This window comes from Cervus canadensis, chromosome 7 (genome assembly GCF_019320065.1).
Source record: "Cervus canadensis isolate Bull #8, Minnesota chromosome 7, ASM1932006v1, whole genome shotgun sequence".
Taxonomy (NCBI): Eukaryota; Metazoa; Chordata; class Mammalia; order Artiodactyla; family Cervidae; genus Cervus; species Cervus canadensis.
This window is the reverse complement of record NC_057392.1, coordinates 94,338,551-94,366,366: the sequence shown is the minus strand read 5'-3', so window position 1 is coordinate 94,366,366 and position 27,816 is coordinate 94,338,551. Positions and strand designations below refer to the sequence as shown.

The window sequence follows — 27,816 nt, the reverse complement described above, 5'->3', positions numbered from 1 at the left end:
AGTTCTGCAGTGGCAGCGTAGGGACAAAGAGGGGTGCCCAGTGCCACCCACACTTTATTTGGATAACTGGCCAAGCTGGGGCCACTTTCTCAGGGGTTTATTGGTAGCTAAAGACCCTAGGACTCTATATTGCACAACAATCATAGAATTTTAAAAATTACATTACAATCGGTAAAATGGTGTCAGAGTATGTATGCAGTCTTCTGTTGTATTGTTTACCCTTTTTTGCACCTTGTGCAGGGGGATGTTCTTGAAAAGCTCCCCTTCAAATATATATGCAAGGGAGAAAGACAAAGCGGAGTGTGAATTAGGACATCGCATTTGGTGTCAGGCTTGGGTAAGGGAAAAGGTAACGACGTTGGTATATCAAAACGGAAAAGAGAGTGACTTTGCTGTATGAGGACCTGAGGCAGAGTGATAGGGGCGCTGTGGCAAGCTTCTCCTGGGCAGGAGCCTTTTGGCTAACCTTGGCAGTGGCCAGCACACACACGTTTGTGAGCCACCGTGAGCCACGGGGTGGGGCTTGTGAAGTAGATGTGAGCTTGAACTGCCACCGGGCCCCTATCCATGATGTCGGTGGTGGGGGTGGTACCTGAAAGTAGGGGCAGAGTTTAGCACCTCACACTCTGTTCAGGAGAGACAGACAAGTCCCACTGACCACCACATTGGGCAAAGACCATGATAAAGACTGTCAGTTAGTATAAAATGCCACTAGTCCGAAAGGAACTGTGCTGCTTGGATGCCTAACTTCTGCCTGGGGAAAATGAGAGAGCCTAAAGGGTACAGGCTAACAGCAACCCATGAGCCCTCAGCCAGATTAAAACATTGAAAATATTTCCTTTTTCTGGACCCAGAAAGATCAAATGAGCATTGCAGGATTGTACCCTCCTGGTTTCAGTAAACTGAATCACAGGTTTCAGAGAACTGACATGAATGAGTAATTAAAGGAAATACAGAGATACTATGTCTCACTGAAAATATAGTATATTTTGAGTTTTGAAACATTGGTTACCTAAAAACCTCTGCAAATCAATAAGAAAAAGATAAGCAAGTCAATAGGAAAAAAAGATTTAAATATGTAAAAAGGGTGATTTATATTAGAGGAAATGTGGACATCCAACAAACAAATGAAGCTATGCTCAACTACACTAGAAATCTTGGAAATGCAAATTAAAAAAATATAAGATTCCTTACTAAAAATACTAGTTGACAAAAACTGAAAATGTATCAAGTTGTGGTGAGTATGTAAAGCAAGAATAATGCTCTTAAGACAATAAATTGGAATAACCAGCTTGGAGAGCAGTATCTCATGATAATGAAGATGTTCATACACTTTAAAACAGCAATTCCAGTAATAGGAATACCCCAGAGAATCTCTTCCATATGCATACAAGGAAACATACAGAAATACTAACTGCAAGATTGGTTATAGAGAAAGTATTAAGGGTTTTCCAGAGAAACAGAGGGCTTCCCTGGTGGCTCAGTGGTAAAGAATCTGCCTGTAATGCAAGAGACACAACTTCAGTCTCTGGGTGGGGAAGAGGGAGATTTTTAAGAGTTGGCCCACATGATTGTGGAAACCAGCAAGTCCAAAATCTGCAGGTTAGACCAACAGACTGGAGACTCAGGGAAGAGAAGATGTTTCAGTTTAAGTCCAAAAGTAGTATGTAGGTGGGTGCAAGGATAGGCGCGCAGAAGAATCTTTCCTGTCCTAGGATAATATAGACTCAATAGTCTATGTGGTTTTGCCTCATACACAAAAATCAACTCAAAATGAATTAAAGACTTGAATGTAAGACCTGAAAACAAGAAACTGCTAGAAGAAAAGATAGGGGTAATATCCTTGACATTGGTCTTGGCAATGATTTTTTAGATTTTACACCAAAAGCACAAAGGCAACAAAAGCAAAAACCAACAAATGGGACTCTGTCAACTAAAATGCTCTTGCAGAGCAAAAGGAACTCAATAAAATGAAAAAATGAAAAAGAAGCCTTCAGAGAGAGAAAATGTTTACCAATCATATATTTTCTAAGTGTTTAATATATAAAATATTAAATAATTCCTATAGTTCAAAAGCAAAAAAAAAAAAGAAGAATCTGATGAAAATATGGGCAGAGGATATGAATAAATGTTTTTCCAAAGAAGACATACAAATGACCAACAGTTGCTCAATATCATTCCTCAATAGGAAAATGCACAGCAAAACCACAATGAGGTATTTATTCATGCTGATTAGAATGACTGTTTTAAGAAAAACAAGAAATAACAAGTGCTGTCAAGAATGTAGAAAAAAGAGTACTTCTGTGTAGTTTTGGTAGAAAAATAAATTGGTGCAGCTAATATGGAAAACAGTATGGGGAGTCCTCAAAAAGTTAGAACTATCATATGATTCAGCTATTCCACCTCTTGGTCTTTAACTAAAGAAAATGAAATCATAGTCTCGGAAATATAGCTGCAATCATATGTTCATTGCAGCATTATTTACATTAGCCAGGATATAAAAACAGCTTAAGTGTCCATCCACAGAAGAATGGATAAAAACCTGTGGTATGTGTATACAATGGACTATTATTCAGTCATAAAGGGAAGTCCTGCTATTTGAAACAACCTGGATGGACATTGATGGCACCATGCTAAATTATATATAACAGATAAAGACAAATATTGTATGATTTCACCTATATGTGGAACCTATTAAAAATTCATAGACACAGAATATAGTGGATAGTTGTCAGTGGAGGGTAGTTGAGTGGTTGGCAAAATGAGTGAAGGTTGTGAAAAGGTACAAACTTTCAGTTACAAGATAAATTAGTCTTGGAGATGTAATGTACAGCATGGTGATTATAGTTGACAATACTGTGTCATGTATTTTGAAAGTTGCTAAGAGAAGAAATCTTAAAATTCTCATCACAAGGAAAAAAAAATTAAATATGAGGGGATGGATGTTAACTAAATTTGCTGTGGTAATCATTTTGCAATATGAACATAAATCATCATATTGCACATCTAAACTCATACAATGTTATATATAAATTATATTTCAATAAAACTTGGAAATATTACTTCACTGTGTGCTATGCTAAACTACATATCACAACTCCTGATGCTCTATCTTACTGAATCCTATCAATTTACTTTGTTCTTATTGACGACAATCACTTTGATTACATGATCATAGTGGGGGCTGCTAGGCTATGCTGGAAAAGTTAATATTTCCCCCTTAAAAATTGAAAAGGTTTCATGAGAAAGTAATTCAAAACTATATCTGCGTCCTCATTAAAGTTTTCAGTTTTACATTTATTATATCTATAAGGACACATGGTGTCCTACTTTATTAAATGGTAATAATCTAATAAAATATGTTGACATGCAAATTGCCCTTAATCTTGCTGGTTGGAGCCCTTTCAGATTTAATCATCTGATACTCCATCTTCATTCCCTGATATCACTTCCTTGATATTCCGTAATTTGCTTGAGGCTCATCTTTTAGTTTTCCTTGCTTCAGCTCTAGGATCAAAGAGCTCATTTCTCATTGATCCGCTGAGAAATTGATCTCATTTCTCATTTCAGCTCATTTCTCAAAGAGCCCAGTTTGAGTAGAGAATGATACTTAGAAGCAAAGTGCTAGGACTTGGTGGGCAGCATGATGACCTGAGATGTGATGCTTTTCTTTTGTTCTTTTCAGGGTGAGAAGGATAGCCAGTTCTGAATGAGTCAATGTTCTGAATGAGTCAGTGACCCCATATCTCTAAGTCACATCATCCTGAGGGACAGAACCTCTGAAGTGGTAAGGTCTCTATTCAAAGGCAGGCTTGGGAAATGGGGGCACACAGTACCTTTCTAGGATTTCTCTTTGTTTCATATCTTGATCTTTTACATATTTGTGATTAAACAGTGCTGAATTGATTGAACCTTATTGATGAAGTAAAAAAAAAAAAAATAACTATACTGTGGGAAGGTCATGAATTTTAAGCCACAGAAACCATTCTACTAAGGTCTGACAGTGTCTGCCCTCCTGCAGACATATAATAGTTTTGTTAATAAATAATCATAAATAGGTATTTCCATGAATTTTTCTGATATATGATAAATTCATTCGACTAGAAGAGTACAGTCAGTCCTGATCGAAAATAAGCTTTCTTACTTATAAAAATTATTCTTAGGGGCTTTGTATCATTCTAGAGGGGTGGGATGGGGTGGGAGATGGGAGGGAGATTCAAAAGGGAGAGGATATATGTATACCTATGGCTGATTCATGTTGAGGTTTGACAGAAAACAACAAAATTTTGTAAAGCAATTATCCTTCAATAAAAAAATAATTTTAAAAAATTATTCTTTTGGTTCTACCTTATTTCTCCTTCTAGAATTCTGGTTGTACACAAATTGAAGTTGATATGTACTGTAATGTGCTTAGTTGGTCAGTTGTGTCCAACTCATCGTGCCACCATGGACTGTATGTAGCCCTCCAGGCTCTTCTGTCCTGGGGATTCTCGAGGCAAGAATCCTGGAGTGGGTTGCCATGCCGTCCTCCAGGGGATCTTCCCAACCTGGGAATCAAACCCAAGTCTCTCGAATTGCAAGTGGATTCTGTATCACCTGAGCCACCAGGAAAGCCCAAGAATAGAGGAGTGGGTAGCCTATCCTTTCTCAAGGGCATCTTCCCAACCCAGGAATTGAACTGGGGTCTCCCGCAGTGCAGGCAGATTCTTTGTCAGCTGAGCTACCTGGGAAGCCCAAAGTTGATACATCTATTCCTCAAACATCACCTTTTCTGTCTACACTTTGTTAGACTTGCTGGAGAAGTTCTAAAATCCCTCTTTTTATTGTGGTATCTTTCTTCATCATACTTTTGCTACATCAGAATGTTATCATTTCTCTATTGCCTGTTCCAGAAATAAATATATATGCAGCATTCCCTCAAAATTCAGAGATTACAAATTAGATATTTATTGTAATTCCTGGTATAGAATTTTCTGATTTAAATTTTTAATCTTTCATTTTTGGTCATTTTTCTCTTTGTAAATATTTAATGAGAAAGTATTTGTCTAGTATTTCAACTTAAATGAGTCCTGTAGATGGTGTGTGGATTTCTGCTTAAATCTCTTTTGCACAGTTGAAGACAGAGGAATCTTTCAGATTAACTGCAGTTTTACTTTACATAACCAGAGATCCTGGGTCCTATGTAAAGGAAAGGAAGGAAGAACATGGGAGGAAGGGGAGGGAGGAAATGAAAGCAAGATGTAGCTATACAGAGATAACACCTATACCTCTGCCCTCTTTTTCAGTTGACTGTGGTACCTGATAGCTTGGAAAGCCCTCCTTCTCTGACTGGCATAACTAATACCACTAGGATCCAGCTGTACCTCATTGCACCTGGCACAGTGTACTAAAAAAACTGAACGTGAGTGCCTCAGCTACACTTCTGCATAGGAACCTGGCATTTGGTGAATTATTTAGGCTAATGAAAGGTGGTCTGGACATGGCTTTTCCTGCAGCTCCTCTGCCATCCCAATGTTCTCAGCATAAGGGCCTCGTGGTGTTCAGTTCTGCTGTGGATGAAAGGAAGTCTCTTCCCTAAGCTCGTATTTATTTATTTTTTAAATTAATCAATTAATTTTAATTGGAGGCTATTACAAATGTCTCACATATAGGGTCATCATTACCATCTTTGCAAATTCCATATATATACGTTAATATACTGTATTGGTGTTTCTCTTTCTGACTTACTTCATCCTGTATAATAGGCTCCAGTTTCATCCACCTCATTAGAACTGACTCAAATGTGTTCTTTTTGTTAGCTAAGTAATATTCCATTGTGTATATATACCACAGCTTTCTTATCCATTCATCTACTGATGGACATCTAAGTTGCTTCCATGTCCCGGCTATTGTAAACAGTGCTGTAGTGACTATTGGGGTACACGTGTCTCTTTCAATTCTGGTTTCCTCAGTGTGTATGCCCAGCAGTGGGGTTGCTGGGTCTTATGGCAGTTCTATTTCCCATTTTTTTAAAAGGAATCTCTACACTGTTCTCCATAGTGGCTGTACTAGTTTGCATTCCCACCAACAGTGTGAGACGGTTGCCTTTTCTCAACAACCTCTCCAGCATTTACTGTTTGCAGACTTTTTGATAGCAGCAATTCTGACTGACATGAGATGGTACCTCATTGTAGTTTTGATTTGCATTTCTCTGATAATGAGTGATGTTGAGCATCTTTTCATGTGTGTGTTAGCCATATGTATGTCTTCTTTAGAGAAATGTCTGTTTAGTTCTTTGGCTCATTTTTTTATTGGGTTGTTTATTTTTCTGGTACTGTGCTGCATGAGCTGCTTGTATATATTTGAGATTAATTCTTTGTCAGTTGCTTTGTTTGCTATTATCTTCTCCCATCCCAAAGGCTTTCTTTTCACCTTGCTTATAGTTTCCTTCATTGTGCAAAAGCTTTTAAGTTTAATTAGGTCCCATTTGTTTATTTTTGCTTTTATTTCCATTACTTTGGGAGGTGGATCATAGACGATCTTGCTGCGATTTATGTCAGAGAGTGTTCTACCTGTGTTTTCCTCTAGGAGTTTTATAGTTTCTGGTTTTTAATTTTAGATCTTTAATCCATTTTGAGTTTATTTTTGTGTATAGTGTTAGAAAGTGTTCTAGTCTCATTCTTTTACAGGTGGTTGACCAGTTTCCCCAACACCAATGGTTAAAGAGATTATCTTTTCTCCATGGTATATTTTTGCCTCTTTATCAAAGATAAGGTGTCCATAGGTGCATGGATTTACCTTTGGGATTTCTGTTTTGTTACACTGATCTATATTTCTGTCTTTGTGCCAGTACCATACTAGCTTGATGACTGTAGCTTTGTAGTATAGTCTGAAGTCAGGCAAGTTGATTCCTCCAGTTCCATTTTTATTTCTCAAGATTGCTTTGGCTACTTAAGGTTTTTTGTGTTTCCATACAAATTGTGAAATTTTTTTTTCTAGTTCTGTGAAAAATACCATTGGTAGCTTGGTAGGGATTGAATTGAATCTATAGCTTGCTTTGGGTAGTATACTCATTTTCACTATATTGATTCTTCCGATCCATGAACATGGTATATTTCTCCATCTGTTTGTGTCCTTTTTGATTTCTTTCATCAGTGCTTAATAGTTTTCTGTATATAGACCTTTTGTTTCTTTAGGTAAATTTATTCCTAAGTATTTCATTCTTTTCATCACAATGATGAATGAGATTTTTTCCTTAGTTTCCCTTTCTGTTTTCTCATTGTTAATGTATAGGAATGCAAGGGATTTCTGTGCATTAATTTTATATCCTGCAACTTTAACATATTCATTAGCCCTAGTAATTTTCTGGTGGTGTCTTTAGGGTTTTATATGTAGAGGATCATGTCATTTGTAAACAGTAAGAGTTTTACTACTTCTTTTCCTAATTGGATTTCTTTTATTTCTTTTTCTTCTCTGATTGCTGTGGCTATAATTTCCAAAACTATGTTGAATAATAGTGGTAAGAGTGGGCACCCTTGCCTTGTTCCTCACTTTAGGGGAAATGCTTTCAATTTTTCAATATTGAGGGTAATGTTTGCTATGGGTTTATCATATATGGATTTTATTATGTTGAGGTATGTTCCTTCTATGCCTGCTTTCTGGGTAGTTTTTAATCATAAATGGATGTTGAATTTTGTCAAAGTCTTTCTCTGCATCTATTGAGATAATCATATGGTTTTTATCTTTCAATTTGTTAATGTGGCATATCACATTGATTGATTTGCAGATATTGAAGAATCCTTGCATCCCTGGGATAAAGTCAACTTGGTCATGATGTATGATCTTTTTAATATATTGTTGGATTCTGTTTGCTAGAATTTTGTTGAGGATTATTGCATATATGTTCATCAGTGGTATTGGCCTGTAGTTTTCTTTTTTGTGGCATTTTTTGTCTGATTTTGGTATTAGGGTGCTGATGGCCTCATAGAATGAGTTTGAAAGTTTACCTTCCTCTGCAATTTTCTGGAAGAGTTTTAGTAGGATAAATGTTAGCTCTTCTCTAAATTTTTGGTAGAATTCACCTGTGAAGCCATCTGGTCTTGGGTTTTTGTTTGTTGGAAGAGTTTTGATTACAGTTTTGATTTCTGTACTTGTGATGGGTATGTTAAGGTTTTCTATTTCTTCCTGGTTCGGTTTTGGAAGGTTATACTTTTCTAAGAATTCATCCATTTCTTCCAAGTTGTCCATGTTATTGGCATATAGTTGCTGATAGTAGTCACTTATAATCCTTTATATTTCTGTGTTGTCTGTTGTGATTTCTCCATTTTCATTTCTGATTTTGTTTATTTGATTCTTCTCCCTTTTTTTCTTGATGAGTCTGGCTAATGGTTTATCTATTTTATTTATCCTTTCAAAGAACCAGCTTTTAGTTTTGCTGATTTTTGCTATACTCTCCTTTGCTTCTTTTTCATTGATTTCTGCTCTGATTTTTTTTCTTTCCTTCTACTAACTTTGGGGTTCTTCATTTCTCCTTTTTCTAGTTGCTGTAGGTGTAAGGTTATTTATTTGATATTTTTCTCATTTCTTGAGGTAAGCTTGTATTGCTATGAACCTTCCTCTTAGCACTGCATTTACTGAATCCCATAGGTTTTGTGTTGTTGTGTTTTCATTTTTATTTCTTTCTATGCATATTTTGATTTCCTTTCTTATTTTTTTCTGTAATCTGTTGGTTATTCAGAAGCATGTTGTTTATCCTTCATATGTTTGTATTTTTGATAGTTTGTTTTTCCTGTTGTTGACATCCAATCTTACCGCATTGTGATCAGAAAAGATGCTTGAAATTATTTCAATTTTTTTTTTAAATTTACCAAGGCTAGATTTATGGTCTAGGGTGTGATCTATCTTGGAGTATGTTCTGTGTGCACTTGAGAAAAAGGTGAAATTCATTGTTTTGGGGTGAAATTTCCTGTAGATATCAATTAGGTCTAACTGGTCCATTGTATCATTTAAAGGTTGTGTTTCCTTGCTAATTTTCCGTTTGGTTGATCTATCCATAGGTGTGAGTGGGGTATTAAAGTCTCCCACTATTACTGTTTTACTGTTAATTTCTCCTTTTGTACTTGTTAGCATTTGCCTTATATATTGACGTGCTCCTATGTTGGGTGCATATATAATTGTTATATCTTCTTGGATTGATCCTTTGATCATTATGTAGTGTCCTTCTTTGTCTCTCTTCACGGTTTTTATTTCAAAGTCTATTTTATCTGATATCTGAATTTTATTCCTGTTTTCTTTTGGTCTCCATTTGCATGAAATATGTTTTTCCAGCCCTTTACTTTCAGTCTGTATGTGTCCCTTGTTTTAAGGTGGGTCTCTTGTAGACAGCATATATAGGGGTCTTACTTTTGTATTCATTCAGCCAGTCTCTGTCTTTTGGTTGGGTATTTTATCAACCCATTTTATTTAAGGTAGTTATTAATAAGTATGATCCTGTTGCCATTTACTTTGTTGTTTTGCATTTGATTTTATAAACCTTTTCTGTGTTTCCTGTCTAGAGAAGATCCTTTAACATTTGTTGAAGATCTGGTTTGGTGGTGCTGAATTCTCTCAGCTTATGCTTGTCTGTAAAGCTTTTGATTTCTCCTTCATATCTGAATGAGATCCTTGCTGGGTGTAGTAATCCGGGTTGTAGGTTTTCTCTTTCATCACTTTAAGTATGTCCTGCCATTACCTTCTGACCTGAAGAGTTCCTTGAAAGATCAGCTGTTATCCTTATGGGGATCCCTTTGTGTGTTATTTGTTGGTTTTCCCTTGCTGCTTTTAATATTTGTTCTTTGTGTTTGATCTTTGTTAGTTTGATTAATATGTGTCTTGGGGTGTTTTGCCTTGGGTTTATTCTGTTTGGGACTCTCTGGGATTCTTGGACTTGAGGGGCTATATCCTTCCCTGTTTTAGAGATGTTTTCAACTATTATCTCCTCAAGTATTTTCTCGTGTCCTTTATTTTTGTCTTCTTATTCTGGGACACCTATGAATTGAATATTGGGGCATTTAACATTGTCCCAGAGGTCTCTGAGGTTTTCCTCATTTCTTTTAATTCGTTTTCTTCTTTTTTCCTCTCTGCTTCATTTATTTCCACCGTTCTATCTTCCACCTCACTTATCCTCTCTTCTTCTTCAGTTATTCTACTCTTGGTTCCCTTCAGAGTGCTTTTGGTCTCAGTTATTGTATTATTCATTATTGATTGATGCTTATTTCTTCTATGTCCTTATTAAACACCTTATCTTGCACCTTCTCAATCCTTGTCTCTGGTCTATTTATTAAAAAAGGAAAAAGAAAGAAAAACTCCATTTTGTTTTCAAGACTTTGTATCATCTCTACTATCATTATTCTGAATTCTTTTTCAAGTAGACTCCCTATCTTCTCCTCTTTTGTTTGGTTTTGTGAGCATTTATCATGTTCCTTTACCTGCTGTATATTGTCACCCTGCTTATTTAAATTATATGCAGAGTACATCATGAGTAATGCTGGACTGGAGGAAGCACAAGATGGAATCAAGATTGCCCAGAGAAATATCAATAACCTCAGATATGCGGTTGACACCACCCCTATGGCAGAACACGAAGATGAACTAAAGAGCCTCTTGATGAAAGTGAAAGAGGAGAGTGAAAATGTTGGCTTAAAGTTCAACATTCAGAAAAGATCATGGCATCCAGTCCCATCACTTCATGGCAAATAGAAGGGGAAACAGTGGAAACAGTGGCTGACTTTATTGTTTGGGGCTTCATAATCACTGCTGATGGTGACTGCAGCCATGAAATTAAGATGTTTACTCCTTGGAAGGAAAGTTATGACCAACCTACACAGCATATTAAAAAGCAGAGATGTTACTTTCTCAACAAAGGTCCATCTAGTCAAGGCTATGGTTTTTCCAGTGGTCATGAATGGATGTGAGAGTTGGACTATAAAGAAAGCTGAGTGCTGAAGAATTGATGCTTTTGAACTGTAGTGTTGGAGAATACTGTTGAGAGTCCCTTGGACTGCAAGGAGATCCAACCAGTCTAACCTAAGGGACATCGGTCCTGGGTGTTCATTGGAAGGACTGATATTGAAGGTGAAACTCCAATACTTTGGTCACCTGATGGGAAGAGCTGACTCATTTGAGAAGACCCTGATGCTAGGAAATGTTGAGGGCAGGAGGAGAAGGGGATGACAGAGGATGAGATGGTTGGATGGCATCACCCAATGGACATGGGTTTGGGTAGACTCCGGGAGTTGGTGATGGACAGGGAGGCCTGGCATGCTGCAGTTCATGGGGTCGCAAAGAGTCGGAAATGACTGAGCAAATGAACTGACTTTCACCTGCTGAGTATTTCTCTGCCTTTTCTTTTTGTTTAGACTGCTGTGTTTATGAAGCCCTTTCTGTAGGCTGAAAGTTCATGATTCCTCTTTATTGTGTAGCCTGCTCCCTTGGGTGGGGTGGCTTTTCAATTTTTCCTCGTTAGGGGAGCCTACGTCTGTGTTCCAGTGGATGGAGCTGGATCTCTTCTTCTAGATTGCAATGAAGTGTCCAGTAGTGAATTTTGGGGTGTCTATGGGGTTGGCATGGCCTTGGGTAGTCTGTCTTTTAATACTCAGGCCTGTGTTCCTGTTTTACTGGAAAATTAGCGTGGTATGTCTTCCACTGAAAGTTATTGGCTCTTGGGTGGAGCTTGGTTTCACTGTAGGTATGGAAGGTTTTGGGTGATGAGCTCTTTATTAATGTTCCCTGGAATCTGGAGTTCTCTGATGTTCTCAAATTTTGGAGTTAAGCCACCCACCTCTGGCTTTCAGTGTTATTCTTACAGTAGCCTCAAGATTTCTCCATCCATACAGTACAGATGATAAAACATCTAGGTTAATGGTGAAACAGTTCTCCACAGTGAGGGACACCAAGAGAGGTTCACAGAGTTATGTGAAGAAGAGAAGAGGGAGGAGGGAGATAGAAGTAACCAAGAGGAGAAGAAGGGGACTCAAAAGGGGAGAGAGTAATCTAGCCAGTAATCAATTCCCTAATTGCTCTCCACTTTCTGGAACACCCAGAGAGATTCACAAAGTAGAGAAGAGAAGGGAGAGGAAGCAGATAGAGGTGACCTGGGAGAGAGAGGGGGAGTCAAAAGGGGAGAGAGCAGCCAAGCCAGTAATCACATCCCTAAGTGAAAATGGATACTGAAGATTAGATTCTTAAAGGTACAAAATTGATAGCAAATACCAAAAAGCAAAAATTAAAAATCTAGTATAGAGGTTAGACTCTCAAAGATACAGTATAAAAGATATGAAACAAAATCAATCACAAGAATTAGTATATATATATATATATATTAGTATATATATATATTAAATTAGTATATAGTATATATATATATTAAATTAGTATATATATATTAAATTTGCTTTAAAAATAGTTCTTTTTTTGCAAGGTTATAGTAGGTTATAAAAATGAAACTTAAAGTAGTAACAAAGAACTTAAACTTTAAAAAAAAGTGATAATAGTAAAAATATATCTAGGAATTTCTCTGGAGCTATTGTGGGCAGTGTGGAGTCAGTTCAGTTTCAGATAGTTCCTTGTTTCAGCTTGTACTTGTTCTCAAGACTTATAGGTCTATAGCCCCTCTCCAATGCTTAGTCAGTGTTAACTACAGGGATTTAATCTGTTCACCTGTCGCTTCCTGAGTGGTTCCCCCTTCTTTGTTTATTTTGGCTTCCTCTCTTTGCAAGTCTCTTCAGACTTTTCCACCCTGACACAAGGGTGCAAAGGTGTTCCCTTATTTAGGCTCACTTGGTCAGTTGTGTTGTGGGGAGGCAGGAACACTGCAAATATTGCTGGCATGTGTTGGGAGTGATTGCAGTGCATGGACCACACTGGCTTTGCCGTGGGTCAAGGCAGCATGTGTTTCCTGCGTCTACACTGCTCAGGCTCCAGGTTGCTCTGCAAAGGCACTGTCCAAAGCAGACCCTGCATTTCATGCCCCTCCCAGGTCTAAGCCGATCAGGTTCTTGGGCACTCCACAAGGGCACAGACTCAGCTGGGTGTGCGCTTTTTGCCCTTCCCAGGTCCGAGCAGCTCAGGGTACCAGGTGCATGGTGAGCACACTTGCAGGTGGGCCACACGTCTTAATCACCTCCCTGGTCCTGGCCGCGCGGTTTCCCCAGTGCGGCAGGAGAGCACCGTCTCAGGTGTGCCGTGCATCTTCTCTGGGGAGCTGATCTCAGGCTGTGACCCTCCTGGCGGATGTCAACAATCCAGGATCCCAGGAAGACATGGCTAGCAACTGGGAGCCTGGTCACAGTTTGGTGGAGGATGTGGTCTCTGGGGCCAAGATTGCAGCAGCTCCTTGCCTTCCAGCTCTGGCTGACGCACACCTGCCTCTCTGCCTCCGGGGTAGTGGGGAGAGGGGCCTGTGTGCAGCTGGCTAGCTCTCCTTTGGTATTCGCTTAATCCTTTGTTCTGAGTGGGCCAGGATGGACATTAGCGCCTTTCATGGGAAAGTTCTTTTTTTTTTTTTCCTCTCTGGTGATCCCGCAGTTTGGGTTGCTATCTCATGTTAGCTCCCTCAGATTGTCCTCAGGGCATTCGGTCCTGGTCCTTACCCTAAGCACTGACTATGCAGCCCGCACCTCTCTGCCCAGGCCCCACTCGCTGGCGGCAGACGTGAGCATCTGGGCTACTTCTCTGCTGGCAGTTGCAGTTAGGTGCGTATTCTGTTTTTTTTTTCCCCCTCCCAGTTATGTTGCCGTCTGAGATGCCAACCCCCACCCCAGACCCACCTGTGTGAAAGCTTCCTACTGTGTGGAAACTTCTCCTCCTTCATGTCTCCCTCCCCAGGACAGGTCTCTGTCCCTAACTCTTTTGTCTTTCTTTGTGTCTTTTATATTTTGTTCTACCTCCTTTTGGAGAGAAGAGGCTGCCTTTCTGGGTGCCAGATGTCGTCTATAGCGTTCAGAAGTTATTTTGTGGAGGTTGCTCAGCATTCAAATGATCTTTTGATGAATTTGTGGGGGAGAAAGTGGTCTCCCCATCTTGTTCCTCTGCCATCTTGAGACCAGCCTCCTAAGCTCTTACTTATTAAACACACTTCCCTTGCATGAAGTAAATTGTGGTTTGGACATTTCACACAATTCAATTTTCTCTACAAGACAGAGTATAAAAATTCCTCTAACTTTCTGATATATAGAAATCCTATTTTCTAGCACTAGTATTGGCTTTACTAATGGTGTCATATGCTTTTGCTCCTTTTAAGGAGATCTGAAAGATAACGAGAGGTACAGGGTTCAGAATACCACCTGAATTGTTTGTTCACTGATTGTTTAGAAAATCAAATGTATAAGAAAACATGTTAACAGTTCTAAAATTCCACTTATTTGGTTATTGGTACACTTCATATTAGATTTCTATTGAAGTTTCTACCCTGCAAAAGGGTTGCTGGTGTTGTTCAGTCACTAAGTCACGTCCAGCTCTTTCGCTACCCCATGGAGTGTAGCCTGCCAGTCTATGTCCATGGGACTTCCCAGGCAAGAATACTGGAGTGGGTTGCCACTTCCTTCTCCAGGGGATCTTCCCAATCCAGGGACTGAACTTGCCTCTCCTGCATTGGCAGGAGGTTCTTTACCACTGAGCCACCAGGGAAGCCCTGCAAAGGAGTAGGTATGTTATATTTAATACATAGAATAATATCAAGGTTTCTATGTCTTGTAGACAACAGGATATAGGAGCTATTTCATGTGTAAATGGTTACTTCAAAAATTATAACAATACCCCAGTTTTAGAGTGAGTTTTTAAAATGTGTCCTTTTTGGGACAGAATCATGTTTTTCTTTGTTTGCTGAAAACTGTCAAAAATGGCAATTTATTGCCTTGTCAATATGAAGATTTTATTTACATTAGCAGATTATCAAAAATTTAATATAGTATGGATCCCTGAATATAAAACAAACACATTTTACTTTCCTTGGTATTTATATTGAGTATTATTTGAATGTAATTGTAAAGGAAACTGAAATTATGTTAATATTAGTTCTCAAATATATAGTGTTTGCAAAATAACATGACTTATTATGTGTGAAATAACTAGATTTAAAAAAATATAATTTTACAGTATAATTCACTTAATAAGTCTTTCATTAATTTTGCTATAAAATGTAAAATAAATCAGAATATAATTCAAAATAGTTTTTCATAAGAAGTTTCATGTCTAAAGGTAAACAGCCCTATGCATTTCTCCCAAATACATAGTGAACATTCAAAGAAAATGTATAAAATATTTATAAGCATGCAAACAGAAAATGGACCATAGTTTCAAACTGAAGTCACACTCTGGGACTACAGATATCAAGAGTATTTCACATGTGGCATAATGACTTTCAAAAGAAAAAAATGAGTTTTTCTTTTACGGTCCCAATCAATACAGACATCAAAGTTTTTGATACTTTCATTACTCTGCTACCATATTCCTCCTGTCAAAAGTTGAATGCAGCCATTGTTTTCATAAAACATGAAATCCTAGATAAAAACAAAAATGCAGAAATGAATTTCAACAGCATAAGAGAGATAATTCTGATGCACAGGGATGCTAAGGGATCTGATGAAACACAGTAATATATCTGTTAAACAAGAAAAAATAACTGAAAATTGAAAAGCTGTAGCAAGTCTATAGCTATATGAGCTCCACCTGCAGCATTTAATTTTAATAGCAATGAAATCCCATAATTCTATGCATTTTTTGATAACTGCAAGAATTGAATTCATCTTCTGGTAATTTCTCCTTCATGGATCACAGCCTTGTCATGGAAAAGGGCTTGTGTGCTCAGTGAAGCTCTGAGTCATGTCATGCAGGGCCACCCAAGATGGACAGGTGATAGTGGTAAGTTCTGACAAAGCATAATCCACTGGAGAAGGAAATAGCAACCCATTCCAGTATTCTTGCCTGGAGAATTTTATGGACAGTATGACAAGGCAAAAAGATATGAAAATGAGCCCCCCAGATCAGAAGGTGTCCAACATAGTACTGGGGAAGCTGAAGGCAATAAATAATATCTCCAGGAAGAATGGAGTGGCTTGGCCAAAGCAGAATTGACACTCAGTTGTGGATGTGTCTGGTGGTGAAAGTTAAGACTGATGCTGTAAAGAACAGTATTGCATAGGAACCTGGAATGTTAGGTCTGTGAATCAAGGTAAATTGGACACAGTCAAGCAGGAGATAGCAAGAGTAACATTGGCATCTTAGGAGTTAGTGACTAAAATGGACAGGAATGGGCGAATTTAATTCAGATGATCATTACATCTACTATTGTGGGCAAGAATCACTTAGAAGAAATGAATACCCCTCGGGGTCAAGAGCAGAGTTCAAAATGCAGCACTTGGGTGCAGCCTCAAAAATAACAGAATGATCTCAGTTCATTTTCAAGGTAAATCATTCAACAGCACAGTAATCCAAGCTATGCCCCAACCACTGATGCTGAAGGAGCTGAAGCTGACAAGTTCTGTGACTATCTACAGCACCTTCTAGAACTAACATTAAAAAAAAATAAGGTCCTTTTCATCATACGGGATTAGAAAGCAAAAGTAGGAAGTCAAGAAATACCCTGAATAACAAGCACGTTTGGCCTTGGAGTACAAAATGAAACAGGGGAAAGCCTAACAGTGTTTTCTTAAAGAGACAATCCTGGTCATAGCAAGCACCTTTTCCAAAAACCAAAGAGAAGACTCTACACATGGACAATACCTACACATGGACAATATCTACAGATGGTCAATACCAAAATCAGACTGACTATGTTATTTGCAGCCAAATATGGAGAAACTCTACACAGTCAGTAAAAACAAGACCTGGAGCTGACTTTGGCTTAGATCATAAGCTCCTTCTTGCAAAATTCAGGCTTATTGAAGAAAGTAGGGAAAACCACTTGACCATTTGGGTATGATCTGAATCAAGGCTCTTATGATTATACAGTGGAAATGACAAATATATTCAAGAGATTAGATCTGATAGACAGAGTGCCTGAAGAACTATGGAGGAAGGTTTGTAACACTGTAGAGGAAGGGGTAATCAAAACCATCCCAAAGAAAAAGAAATGCAAGAAGGCAAAGTGGTTATCTAAGGAGGCTTCACAAATAGTTGAGAAAGAAGAGGAGTGAAAGGCAAGGGAAAAAGGGAAAGATATACCCAACTGAATGCAGAGTTCCGAGAATAGCAAGGAGAGATAAGTAGGTCTTTTTCAATGAAGAGTGCAAAGAAATAGAGGAAAACAACAGAATGGGAAAGACTAGAGATATCTTATTGGAGAAATCAAGAGAATATCTCATGCAAGGATGGGCATGTTTAAGGACTGAAACAGTAAGGACCTAACGGAGGCAGAAGAGATTAAGATAAGGGGGAAAGAATATACAGAAGAACCATGCAAAAAAGGTCTTAATGACATGGATAACCATGATGGTGTGATCACTCCTCTAGAGTGAGACATTTTGGCGTGTGAAGTCTAGTGGGCCTTAGGAAGGATTACTGCAAGAAAAACTAGTGGAGGTGATAGAATTCCAGCTGAGCTATTTAAAATCATAAATGATGATGCTGTTAAAGTGCTGTACTCAATATGTTAGCAAATGTGGAAAACTCAGCAGTGGCCACAGGACTGGAAAAGGTCAGTTTTCATTCCAATCCCAAGAAAGGGCAATGCCAAAAAATGTTCAAACTACTGCACAGTTGTGCTCATTTCACATGCTAGCAAGGTTATGTTCAAAATCTTTCAAGCTGGGCTTCAGCAGTACATGAACCAAGAATTTCCAGATGCACAAGCTGGGTTTCAAAGAGGAGAGGAACCAGAGATCAAATTGCCAACCTCCACTGGATCTTAGAGAAAGCAAGGAAGTTCAAGAAAAACATCTACTCTTGCTTTATTGTCTATGCTAAAGCCTTTGATTACTTGGAACAAAAAAACTGTGGAAGATTCTTAATGAGATGGGAGTACCAAACCACCTTACCTGTCTCCTAAGAAAGCTGTATATGGGTCAAGAAGCAACAGTCAGAACCAGGCATGGAACAATGAACTGGTTCAAAATTGAGAAAGGAGTATTAAAATGCTGTATATTGTCACCATACTTATTTAACTTCTATGCAGAGTACATCACGGGAAATGCTAGACTGGATGAACCACAAAGTGGAATCATAATTTCTGTGAGGAATATCAGCAACCTCAGATATGTAGATGATACCATTCTAACAGCAGAAAGTGAAGAGGAACTAAAGAACCTCTTAATGAGGGTGAAAGAGGAGGATAAAAAAGTTGGCTTAAAACTTAATATTCAAAAAACTAAGATCATGGCATCCAGCCCCATCACTTCATGGTGAATAGATAGGGGAAAAGTGGAAGCAGTGACAGATTTTATTTTCTTGGGCTCCAAAATCACTACGGATAGTGACTGCAGCCATGAAATTAAAAGACACTGCTGCTTAGAGGGAAAGCTGTGACAAATGTAGACAGCATATTAAAAAGCAGAGACATCCATTTGCTGACAAAGGGCCATATCGTCAAAGCTATGGTTTATCCAGTAGTCATGTACAGATGTGAGAGTTTGACCATAAGGAAGATGAGTGCCAAAGAATTGATGCCTTTGAATTGTGGTGCTGGAGAAGACTCTTGAGAGTCCCTTGGACAGTAAGGAGATCAAACCAGTCAATCCTAAAGGAAATCAACCCTGAATATTTATTGGAAGGACTGATTCTGAAGCTGAAGCTTCAGTACTTTGGCCACCTAAGCAAAGAGCCAACACATTGGAAAAGACTGATGCTGGGAAAGATTGAAGACAAAAGGAGAAGTGGGCAAAAGAGGATGAGATAGCTATAGATAGTATCACTGACTTAATGGACATGAAGTTGAGCAAACTCCAGGAGTTTTATCCTATGTAAGCTCATATTTAAAGTATTCCCATATCACTAATTTTGATTCTTTAATACAAGCCCCCAAAACTAGGGCCTCTCCTTAACATAGAAGGTCTTCCTGCTGACATGGGAACCTGAGCAGAGGTCCCAGAGAGAACTAGTCTATGAATCTACAGGGTCAGGTGAAACAGGATTTAAAAGCTAGGATTAAATAAATACTTTGGGGGAAAAAAAAAACTATAAATTTAAGAAGCTCATTCTAAAATATACAATTTACTGAATAATTTAAGCCTGATACTAGAGAAATCATCTACAGCCAAAATTAGTGACAACAGACTTACAAGGAGAAAACACATGCCAAGTATCACAGCTTTCATTTTCACATCAATGTCGGCAGGAAACTGGATGCCAAAGGCACTGTAGTGTGTGAATATTTCTCTCATAATCTTAGTAAACTGCTTGGAAATCTTGCCAAGCACATTTTTTCCATCAAGAGATTTAATCTGAATTGAAAAAAGAAGGAGACAGTCTTAAAAAAAATTCTAGAAAATTTTAATCTACTTTCAAAGTTGGATAAAAATGAAACAGATATACTCTTAAAATCACATGCCAAATGGAACTGTGCATATTATGATCCATTAGATGCATACAGATATATGCATCTGTCTATAGATACATGAAAAATTATCTCTTTGCTTTAGAGGACTTACATAAAAGTAGTTTTGCTGAAAACTTAACATTAAGACAGACTTAATAAGTGAGTTGAACTGATCCAAAATAAAAGTTAAGTGAAAATGATATAAATATGAAATATTTCTTTGATAAATTTCTAGAAGCCATGGGGGGGGGTAGTAAATGGAATGCCCATCTGAATTCTAATTTAAGACAAGCACAGAGGGTTGACATCGGGTGAGTGTTTAAATATGACAGAAGGCCTCATTATCATCCACTGTCAGTAGGAAAATGTAAAATGCCAAAGCCCGGAAAAGCGGACTGGCAGTTTTGAGTGAAGGTAGGTCACCAATAAGTAACGATGGCATATGCTCCAGCTCCGAGCTTGGGTAAGACTGGACAACAGAACGGTGCTGAACAAGAGGAAGGATGCATAAAAGGATGTAGGATGTATAAAAGAGGAAGGATGCATAAAAAAACAAACGGCTCCAAAGTAAAATTTTCCTTGTTTTTAAATTTACTTTTAATTGCTGGATAATTGCTTTACAATGTTGTATTAGTTCCACATTTAGATTTTTGTCCCTTGTATGGAAATTTGGATGCAGCTGAACAGACCTCATGGTTTTCTAAGAGAATCATTAAGTTACAAAACACTGAACCTTTATATTATGCATTTGTATTTGAATAATACAAAAGCTATAAGGCTAGACCACCTGTTGAAAAGCTGCCATGATAGAATTTATTCCTGTAGTAATAAACATACAAATATATTGTGGTTTACAGGGCCATAGAAAGCATAACTGTATAGTATGTCTTACTGCATTTTTGTTAAAATTCTCTTTGCATACGTGAGCTTTTCAAAGGAACTTAAAGAGTCAGAGCTCCTGAAAAGGGTCTAGAACACTGGAAGTCTGTGTTTCAGACTAAGGAAAGACTAAATGCTTTGGCAATCAGATTTAATAACAAGGCTAATGTTCTATTTCGGGTCTCCCTGATGGCTCAGTGGTAAAGAATTGAATCCCCCGCCGATACAGGAGACACAGGTTCCCTCCTTGGGTCAGGAGGATCCCCTGGTGGAGGAAACGGCAACCCACTCCAGTACTGTTGCCTGAAAAATCCCATGGATGGAGGAGCCTGGCAGGCCACAGTCCATGGGGCCTCAAAGAGTCGGACATGACTGAAAACACACAGTGTTCTGTTTTAAATGATAATATTCAGTGCCTCCATACAAAACCCACCATGTTTAAATGTTAGATATTTTGCTTATGTTTATGTGACTATAAGGCTCTGCTTCTCTTTTTTCCATTTAATATAATCAACACTGACATCTAATCAGAGCAATAACTACCTTTCTGACCAAGGTTAAATACATGAGCACATTATCGTCCTCTTGAGATATCAGTATACAAATATTTATTTAATATATTTGTAACATCTTACAAAATTATATTATCCTTATATTAGGAAAGCAAATCCTATAAATATATCTCATCTCTTACCTTAAATTCAATATTTCCACAAAACTTGCACATAAAATATGGGCCTATAATTCTTAGAACGTCCTTTTTATTTTCATTTTGAATTGTAAACTTTGGCAGACACGGGTGCCAGGTCTGTGTAACGTAACCTACTGGTATACCAGGAGGAGCACAGATTTCTATCTACAGAAACAAGAGAGGAAGGTAACACGTAATTATCATCATCACTGGAACAATGTCTGATAATCACTTTCATTTATTGAGTAGTTTTTTTCAATTAATAATATTATTTTCTCCCACCTTCACTGAGGTACATTTGACACACAAAATTAGTAGTATGTTTAAAGTGTATGATACAATGGTCTGTTATACAAACACATCGTAGAAAGATTACCACAATTAAGTTAAATGAAGCAATCATCACCTCATATGAGTAATTTTTTTTTTTTGTAAGAACACATGAGCTCTATCTCAGCAAATGTCAAGCATACAGTAGAGCATTATTAACTGTAGTCCTCAGGGTGCATATTAGATCCTCAGAGCTTATTCATTTCATCACTGCAAGTCTGTAGTGTCTGACTTAACATACCCTGATTCTCCCACCCACCAGTCCCTGGCAATTACCATTATATTCTTTGTATCTATGAGTTAGACTTTTTTTTCAGATTAGACATATACGTAAAACCATATAGCATTTTTCCTTTTAATCTGACTTATCAATTAGCATAATACTTTCAGGTGCATGTATATTATCACAAATGGCAAGATTTCCTTCTCTTTTTTGGCTGAATAATATTTTATATTTGTATATATATGTATGCGCATGTGTGTGTGTATATACACACACATCTCACATTTTCTTTATCCATTCACCAGTCAGTAGACACTAAGGATGTTTCCATATCATGGCTACTAAATAAGGGTTCAATAAACACATAAGTACAGAAATCTCTTTGAGAACCTGATATTATTTCCTTAGGATATATACTCAAATGTTGGATTGCTGGCTTATGTGGTAGTTCTATTTTTAATAATCTGAGGAGACTTGATACTCATCTCCATGATGGCTCTTTACATTCCCACCGATGTACAAAATTTCCCTTTTTTCTATTGACACGTCCTTGTCAACATGTCTTTGTGATAACAGACATTCTAACAGGTGTGATGTAAGATATCATTGCGGGTTTGATTTGCATTTTTCTGACCAATAGTGATTTTGAGCAACTTTTCATGTATCTTTTGGTCATCTCTATGTTTTCTTTGAAAAAGACATTTCTTTAATGTCTATTTAAATCCTTTGCTCATTTTCTGAGTGCAAAATACTGTCCTATGCACCACTTAATTCACACTACATTCTTAGCAGGTTGGTACTATTATTCCTCTTTATAGAGGAAGTAACTGAGGGACAGAGAGGTAAATTAATTAGTTTAAGTTTCCTCAGGTGCAACATGGAAGGGATGAGACACAAACTGTACACACAGTCTCCACTTTGAAGTACTGCTCTACTGGCCTCCTATATTTCAAAATTTTCTTTTTTTCAGATTTATGAAAAATATCTAAATTACTAAAACTCTTAAACTCCTTTATAAATAGTAGTTTAGTGTATAAACGGAGCTCTGATCCCCAGGGCAATGTTCAAATATGAGTGGTAATAGTGCTGGGACATAAGGAAAAATGGGGCCTGGGTTCTTGGCTCTGAACCCTAGCTGGGTGACCTTGAGAGTATCTCAGCATGTTCATCTGTAAGTAAGGACTTCTTAGACCTATTTTTTAAGACCAAAAGTATAATGTATGCTAATGTGCCCTACAAATTGTAGAAAATATTCCATCAAACTCTCAATTTTGCCTTAGCTATTTTTATGAGTATTGTTATATCTAAAGTAGGTGACATGGGAAACAAAATTCAGTATAAATAAGTTCAGTTATCCTTTCAAAAGAAGTGCAGTATTAGACATCAAGTGTCTATGTGCTTGTAGCTCTGTCTGCCCTGCTCTCACCGCTGTGACCCGGGCAGTGCTGGTCTCAGGTCAGTGAAGATACAGGCAAAGGTCAACTTCCTGTAAACACTCTGTGCCCTGGTGCCCACACCCACCCCCCCACCGAGATCCATGCTCTCTGTCAGAGGGCTGTCAAGTTCTATGGAAGAGACACCTGGCCTTTACAGGCCTGAAGGTGCTCACAACACTCAGATATAATACTTTTTTTCAAATAGAGAACTGAAAAACACAGGATTTGAGATTTCTTAGAGGGAGCCTTCCTGTAAGTTAGCTCCCTGCAAGTTGGCTAAAATTATGAGATGAACACATCTGTTCTTTTCCTCACTCTTCTGTCCACTTGCCTCTGGGATGGCATTCAAAGATATTCTCTATGGAACCCTCTTCTAGGTTTGGCCAGGCCCTCGTGGTCATTTCAGGTGAGGGACGTGACCCAGGTGCCCTAATTCTCAGCTCTCCCTGAAGATCAAGAAGTCTGGTCTCTGAGCTCTGATCCCAGCCCGGAGGGCACACTGCTCAGGGAGGTGCGGCTGACGGCTTGCTCTTCTCCACCTGCCGCCTTCCTACAAGTTACTCTTGAGTGTAATCCAAAGGCTGGTGTGCTGCTTTTCCTTTAAATCTCATATGATTATGTAGCTCAACGACAGGGTAAAGCTTCTTGCTGACCTACTTTACAGAGCACCCAGGCAATGGCTTCCTGACCTCCTGCAAGCAGCAGGGGAAACAACAGCTGGAACACTGCAGTGGCCTCTTCAGAGTGATGACTTCTCGGCCCTTGAGATCTTGAATCCTCACGGTGAAGGGTCTGCAGGACCCACAGCAAAGCCGAGTGCACACAGCAGTGTCCTCCGCTGCAAAGTATATCCTCTGCCCACGGCCGTTCTTGATTTCATACCTGTTGTTGGTCTCATAGCTTATCATGGCTAAAACATGGAGGAGGAAACCACAATCACTATTTTAAAAATATTTTGAACCTAAATATTTTAGACTTACATATTTTTAGACATTATATTTCTTGGATAAATAGAAAAAGGAAAGGTGTTTAGAGATGATCTAGACAGAGAAAAAAAGGCAAAGAAAAAAAGGAGGAAACTGGAGTAAGGTACTGAGAAATTAAGAGTATCTATGTGAGACATGGAAGACAAAACAGCTCACATCTTCCTAATCCCATGGACCATGTCAGAAAGGGAGATTTTGCTGTGAGGGATGGTACAGTGCTGCCGATGGCCACAGTCATGCTGAGTGTATGCAGAGAATGTCTACTTGTCTATGTATTCTACTATAGAGGGGAATATAGGATGGTTGTTATATTTATGTGCCGTACAATATTATATTAAGTAAACAGGCTTAAGATTTTGTTTTATAAACCAGGCATCACTTCTTTTTCTGCACTGTGTGAGGAATGTATGAGAGGGCTTTCTCTCAATGAGCACATGTGATAAAGGAGAGAGTAAAAATGGAAGGGGAGGTAGAACTGCGCCCTGGGTTCATGGTACCCTGTCTAGATCAGCAGTCATTGTTCAGAAGGGAGAGGTGGGATTAGAAAAGGGGAAAAGGTGCTTGGCAACCAGGGCTGTAAGTCACAGGACGTCTAGACCACTGCATCCTGAGTGCACTCTGCACTTTAGTGGGGGCTAATGTCTCTATGGGGGGAAACAGAGACATGCTAAATACTGACACCCATGTGGTGTCTTACCAAAGGGCTTCCCCTACAAACCACACTTTGGAAACTCTCCTTGCTTAAAGCCAGAAGAAGCAATGAATGGTCCCACTTGTCCACAGCCCTCATTAACATGGATCATAGGAAGTCAGAAGCCACCAAAATAAAGAGCAATTAAAAGAGACACACGGAGACAAAAATCATGGATTTAGTCAAAAGTCATTCACAAGCTCTATCACCTTGACCTCCTTTAAATGTCTTTTACTCAGACAGGCCCTGGATTTTGCTTTAGAAAACTATCCTTGACCTCACCATCTCCCAGCCAAATATCTTATGAGAAAAAGCTGATCTGATTCATGAAATAGAATCTTTTTTTTTTTTTTAATTTGGTTTTGCAGCCTATGGGATCTTGGTTCCCTGACCAGGGATCAAACCCACGCCTGTGCAGTGGAAGTTTGGAGTCTTAATCACTGGCCACCACAGAAGTCCCGATATAGACTCTATTGTCTAGCTGTTTCGTTAAGTACCTTACTCTTGAAAGTCTTTAGTTTGTTCATCTCTAAAATGCGATTAATGTGTTTACACAATCTCTGTTTCCTTCTAACTACTGAAGAATGAAAATAAATATAAAAATTCTGTAGTGATATCTTTATGGTATATTAAATTTTGAACTGGAAACAGCTATAAATAAGTGTGTCATCATCTCATATGCTAAAAAAAAACTGAGTAATCTTCATCCCTTTATACTACTCATAATGTGAAAATACTACATAGACTTATTATTTGAGAAAAAAGTTAAGAACATCTCTTATAAAGACTGAAAATTAACAACTAGTAAACTTGTTACTTTATATTTCATGCCAAAAATGTTTTTGCAAATCTACACAAACATTTAAATTTAAAAATGCTGAAAAATGTATCATATCTTGTCTTTTGGGTTTTATAATCTCAATGAAAATAAAGTGTTTAAAAAATTCAGACAGGGTGGGGTGGAAGAGACACTTAAGAGGGAGGGGATACATGTATGCCTATGGCTGATTCACTGTTATATGGAAAAAACCAACACAACATTGTAAAGCAATTATCCTCCAATTACAAATAAATTAAAAAAAAATTAGAGTGAAAATTGTAAACATCAAAGAGCTCCTTTCCAGAGAAAACTTAGTCTCAGAAAGCTAAACAAGGGCTTTCCTGAAGGCTCAGTGGTAAGGAACCTGCCACCAGTGTAGGAGTGGGTTCAGGGGGATCCCACGCGCCACGAAGCACCTCCCCCAGGGCGCCACGGCTGTGGAGACTGCTCCAGAGCCTGGGGGCTGCAAACGCTGGGGCCACGAGCCTCAGCTCCCGGAGCCTGTGTGCCCTGGAGTCCATGCTCCGCAAGAAGAGAAGGCGCCCCAGTGAGAAGCCTGCACGCTGCAACCAGGAGCAGCCTTTACTCACCACGACCGGAGAAAAGCCCTTGCAGCAATGAACGCCCAGCACAGCCAAAACTAACTAAATAAATAAAATTACTAAAAAACTAAACAAATTCAATTTTATACATATCTAATAATGTGTATTATAAGTCATTTTAAGAATATACTTTGTTTTTATTGAGGTATAATTGACATAGAACATTGTATTCATTTTAGGTGTACATTATGATTTGCTATCAGTATATATGAGAAATGTATACCACAATAATACTACACATACATTCAAAATTTTTTTCTTGTGCAGGAAGTTTTAAGACCTATTATCTCAGCAACTTTCCAATATACTACATGTGTGTGTGCTGTCGCTCAGGATTAAGTCGCTTCTGTCATCTCCAAGTCTGTGCCACCATGTGGACTGGGGCCCCCAAGGTTCCTCTGTCCGCGGGATTCTCCAGGCAAGAATACTGAGATAGGCTGCCGTTTCCTCTCCCAGGGGATCTTCCCAACCCAGGGGCTGAACCTGCGTCTCTTATGTCTACTGCATTGGCAGGCTGGGAAGCAACAGTACTGCTAATTGTGGGCTTTCAGGTGGCACAGTGGTCAAGAATCCACCTGCCAATGAAGGAGATGCAAGAGACGTGGGTTCAACTGTTGGCTGGGAAAGGTCCCCTGGAGAAGGAAATGGCAACCCACTCCAGTATTCTTGCCTGGAAAATTCCGTGGATCGAGGAGCCTGACGGGCGACACGGCACTGGGTTGCAGAGAGTAGACACGACTGAGTGACTATGCACGGAGCACACGCTGTATATCACATTCTTGGGATTTCTTTCTCTTACAACTGAGCTTATGCCTTTCCACCACATTACGCATTTCTCCATCACGCTACCCCCAAACCTACAGCAACCACCAGTCTATTATCTAAGTTTAGTTTCTTTCGGATTCCACACATAAGTGAGATCATACACTATTTGCCTTCTATGTCTAACTTTTTCACTTAGCATAATGCCCTCAAGGTGCACCCATGTTGCAAACAGTAGGATTTCTTTTTTATGACTGAATAAAACTCCAGTGTATATTTTCCATGTTTTCTTTATTCATTCATCTGATCCAAGTTGTTTCATTGTCTGGACTACTATACATATGCTGCAATGAATATGTAAGTGCATATGCTTTTTTTTGAGATAGTGATTTTTGTTTCTTATTGATAAACACCCAGATATGGAATTGCTGGATCATATAGCAGTTTAATTTTTTAATTGTGGTGTAATTGACATATAATATTATATTTGTTTCTTTTCTTAATTTTTTTCAGGAATTTCCATACATAGTATTTTTCCATGTTGGCTGCACCAGTGTGCATTCCCACCAACAGGGCCTAAGGGTTCTCTTTTCTCCATAGCCTACTAGCTGCTTGTTCTCTCTTCTCTTTTTGATAATAGTCATTTTAAAGCATGAGGTGGTTTCACTGTAGTTTTGATTTGTATTTTTCTGATCATTAGTGATGTTGAGGACTTTTCATGTACCTCTTTTTGAAAACATCTATTGAGATCCTCTGTCCATTTTTAAAATCATTTTTTTTTCTTCTGAGTTTTATAAATTCTTTATATATTTTAGATATTAATCCTTTATCAAATATATGATTGACACATATTTTCTCCCATTCACAGGCTACTCTTTCATTGATGATTTCCTTTGCTGTGTAGAGCTAT

At 38.4% G+C, this 27,816-nt stretch overlaps 1 protein-coding gene across 1 annotated transcript; it reads right to left on the bottom strand.

The window, feature by feature from the left end:
- Positions 1–307: 307 nt before the first annotated feature.
- LOC122444787 (phospholipid scramblase 2-like) lies at positions 308–26,063 on the bottom strand. The gene is made up of 8 exons (XM_043473405.1): positions 25,945–26,063; positions 24,283–24,308; positions 23,735–23,955; positions 21,060–21,221; positions 19,230–19,391; positions 15,460–15,515; positions 13,635–13,692; positions 308–592 (listed from the first exon to the last, which is right to left on the bottom strand). The coding sequence occupies exons 1-8, from the start codon at positions 26,061–26,063 to the stop codon at positions 308–310; spliced, it is 1,089 nt and encodes a 362-aa protein (XP_043329340.1).
- Between the last annotated feature and the right edge of the window lie 1,753 nt (positions 26,064–27,816).

Excerpts from the sequence above, each read along its gene's own strand:
- LOC122444787 (XM_043473405.1), bottom strand. The coding sequence starts at position 26,063 with ATGGACTCCAGGGCACACAGGCTCCGGGAGCTGAGGCTCGTGGCCCCA. Across the intron at positions 24,309-25,944 it reads GGGGAGGTGCTTCGTGGCGC|AATACATAGACAAGTAGACA; the intron begins GTGGGATCCCCC and ends CCTCTATAGTAG. Across the intron at positions 23,956-24,282 it reads TAGACAAGTAGACATTCTCT|CCATGATAAGCTATGAGACC; the intron begins GCATACACTCAG and ends TCCATGTTTTAG.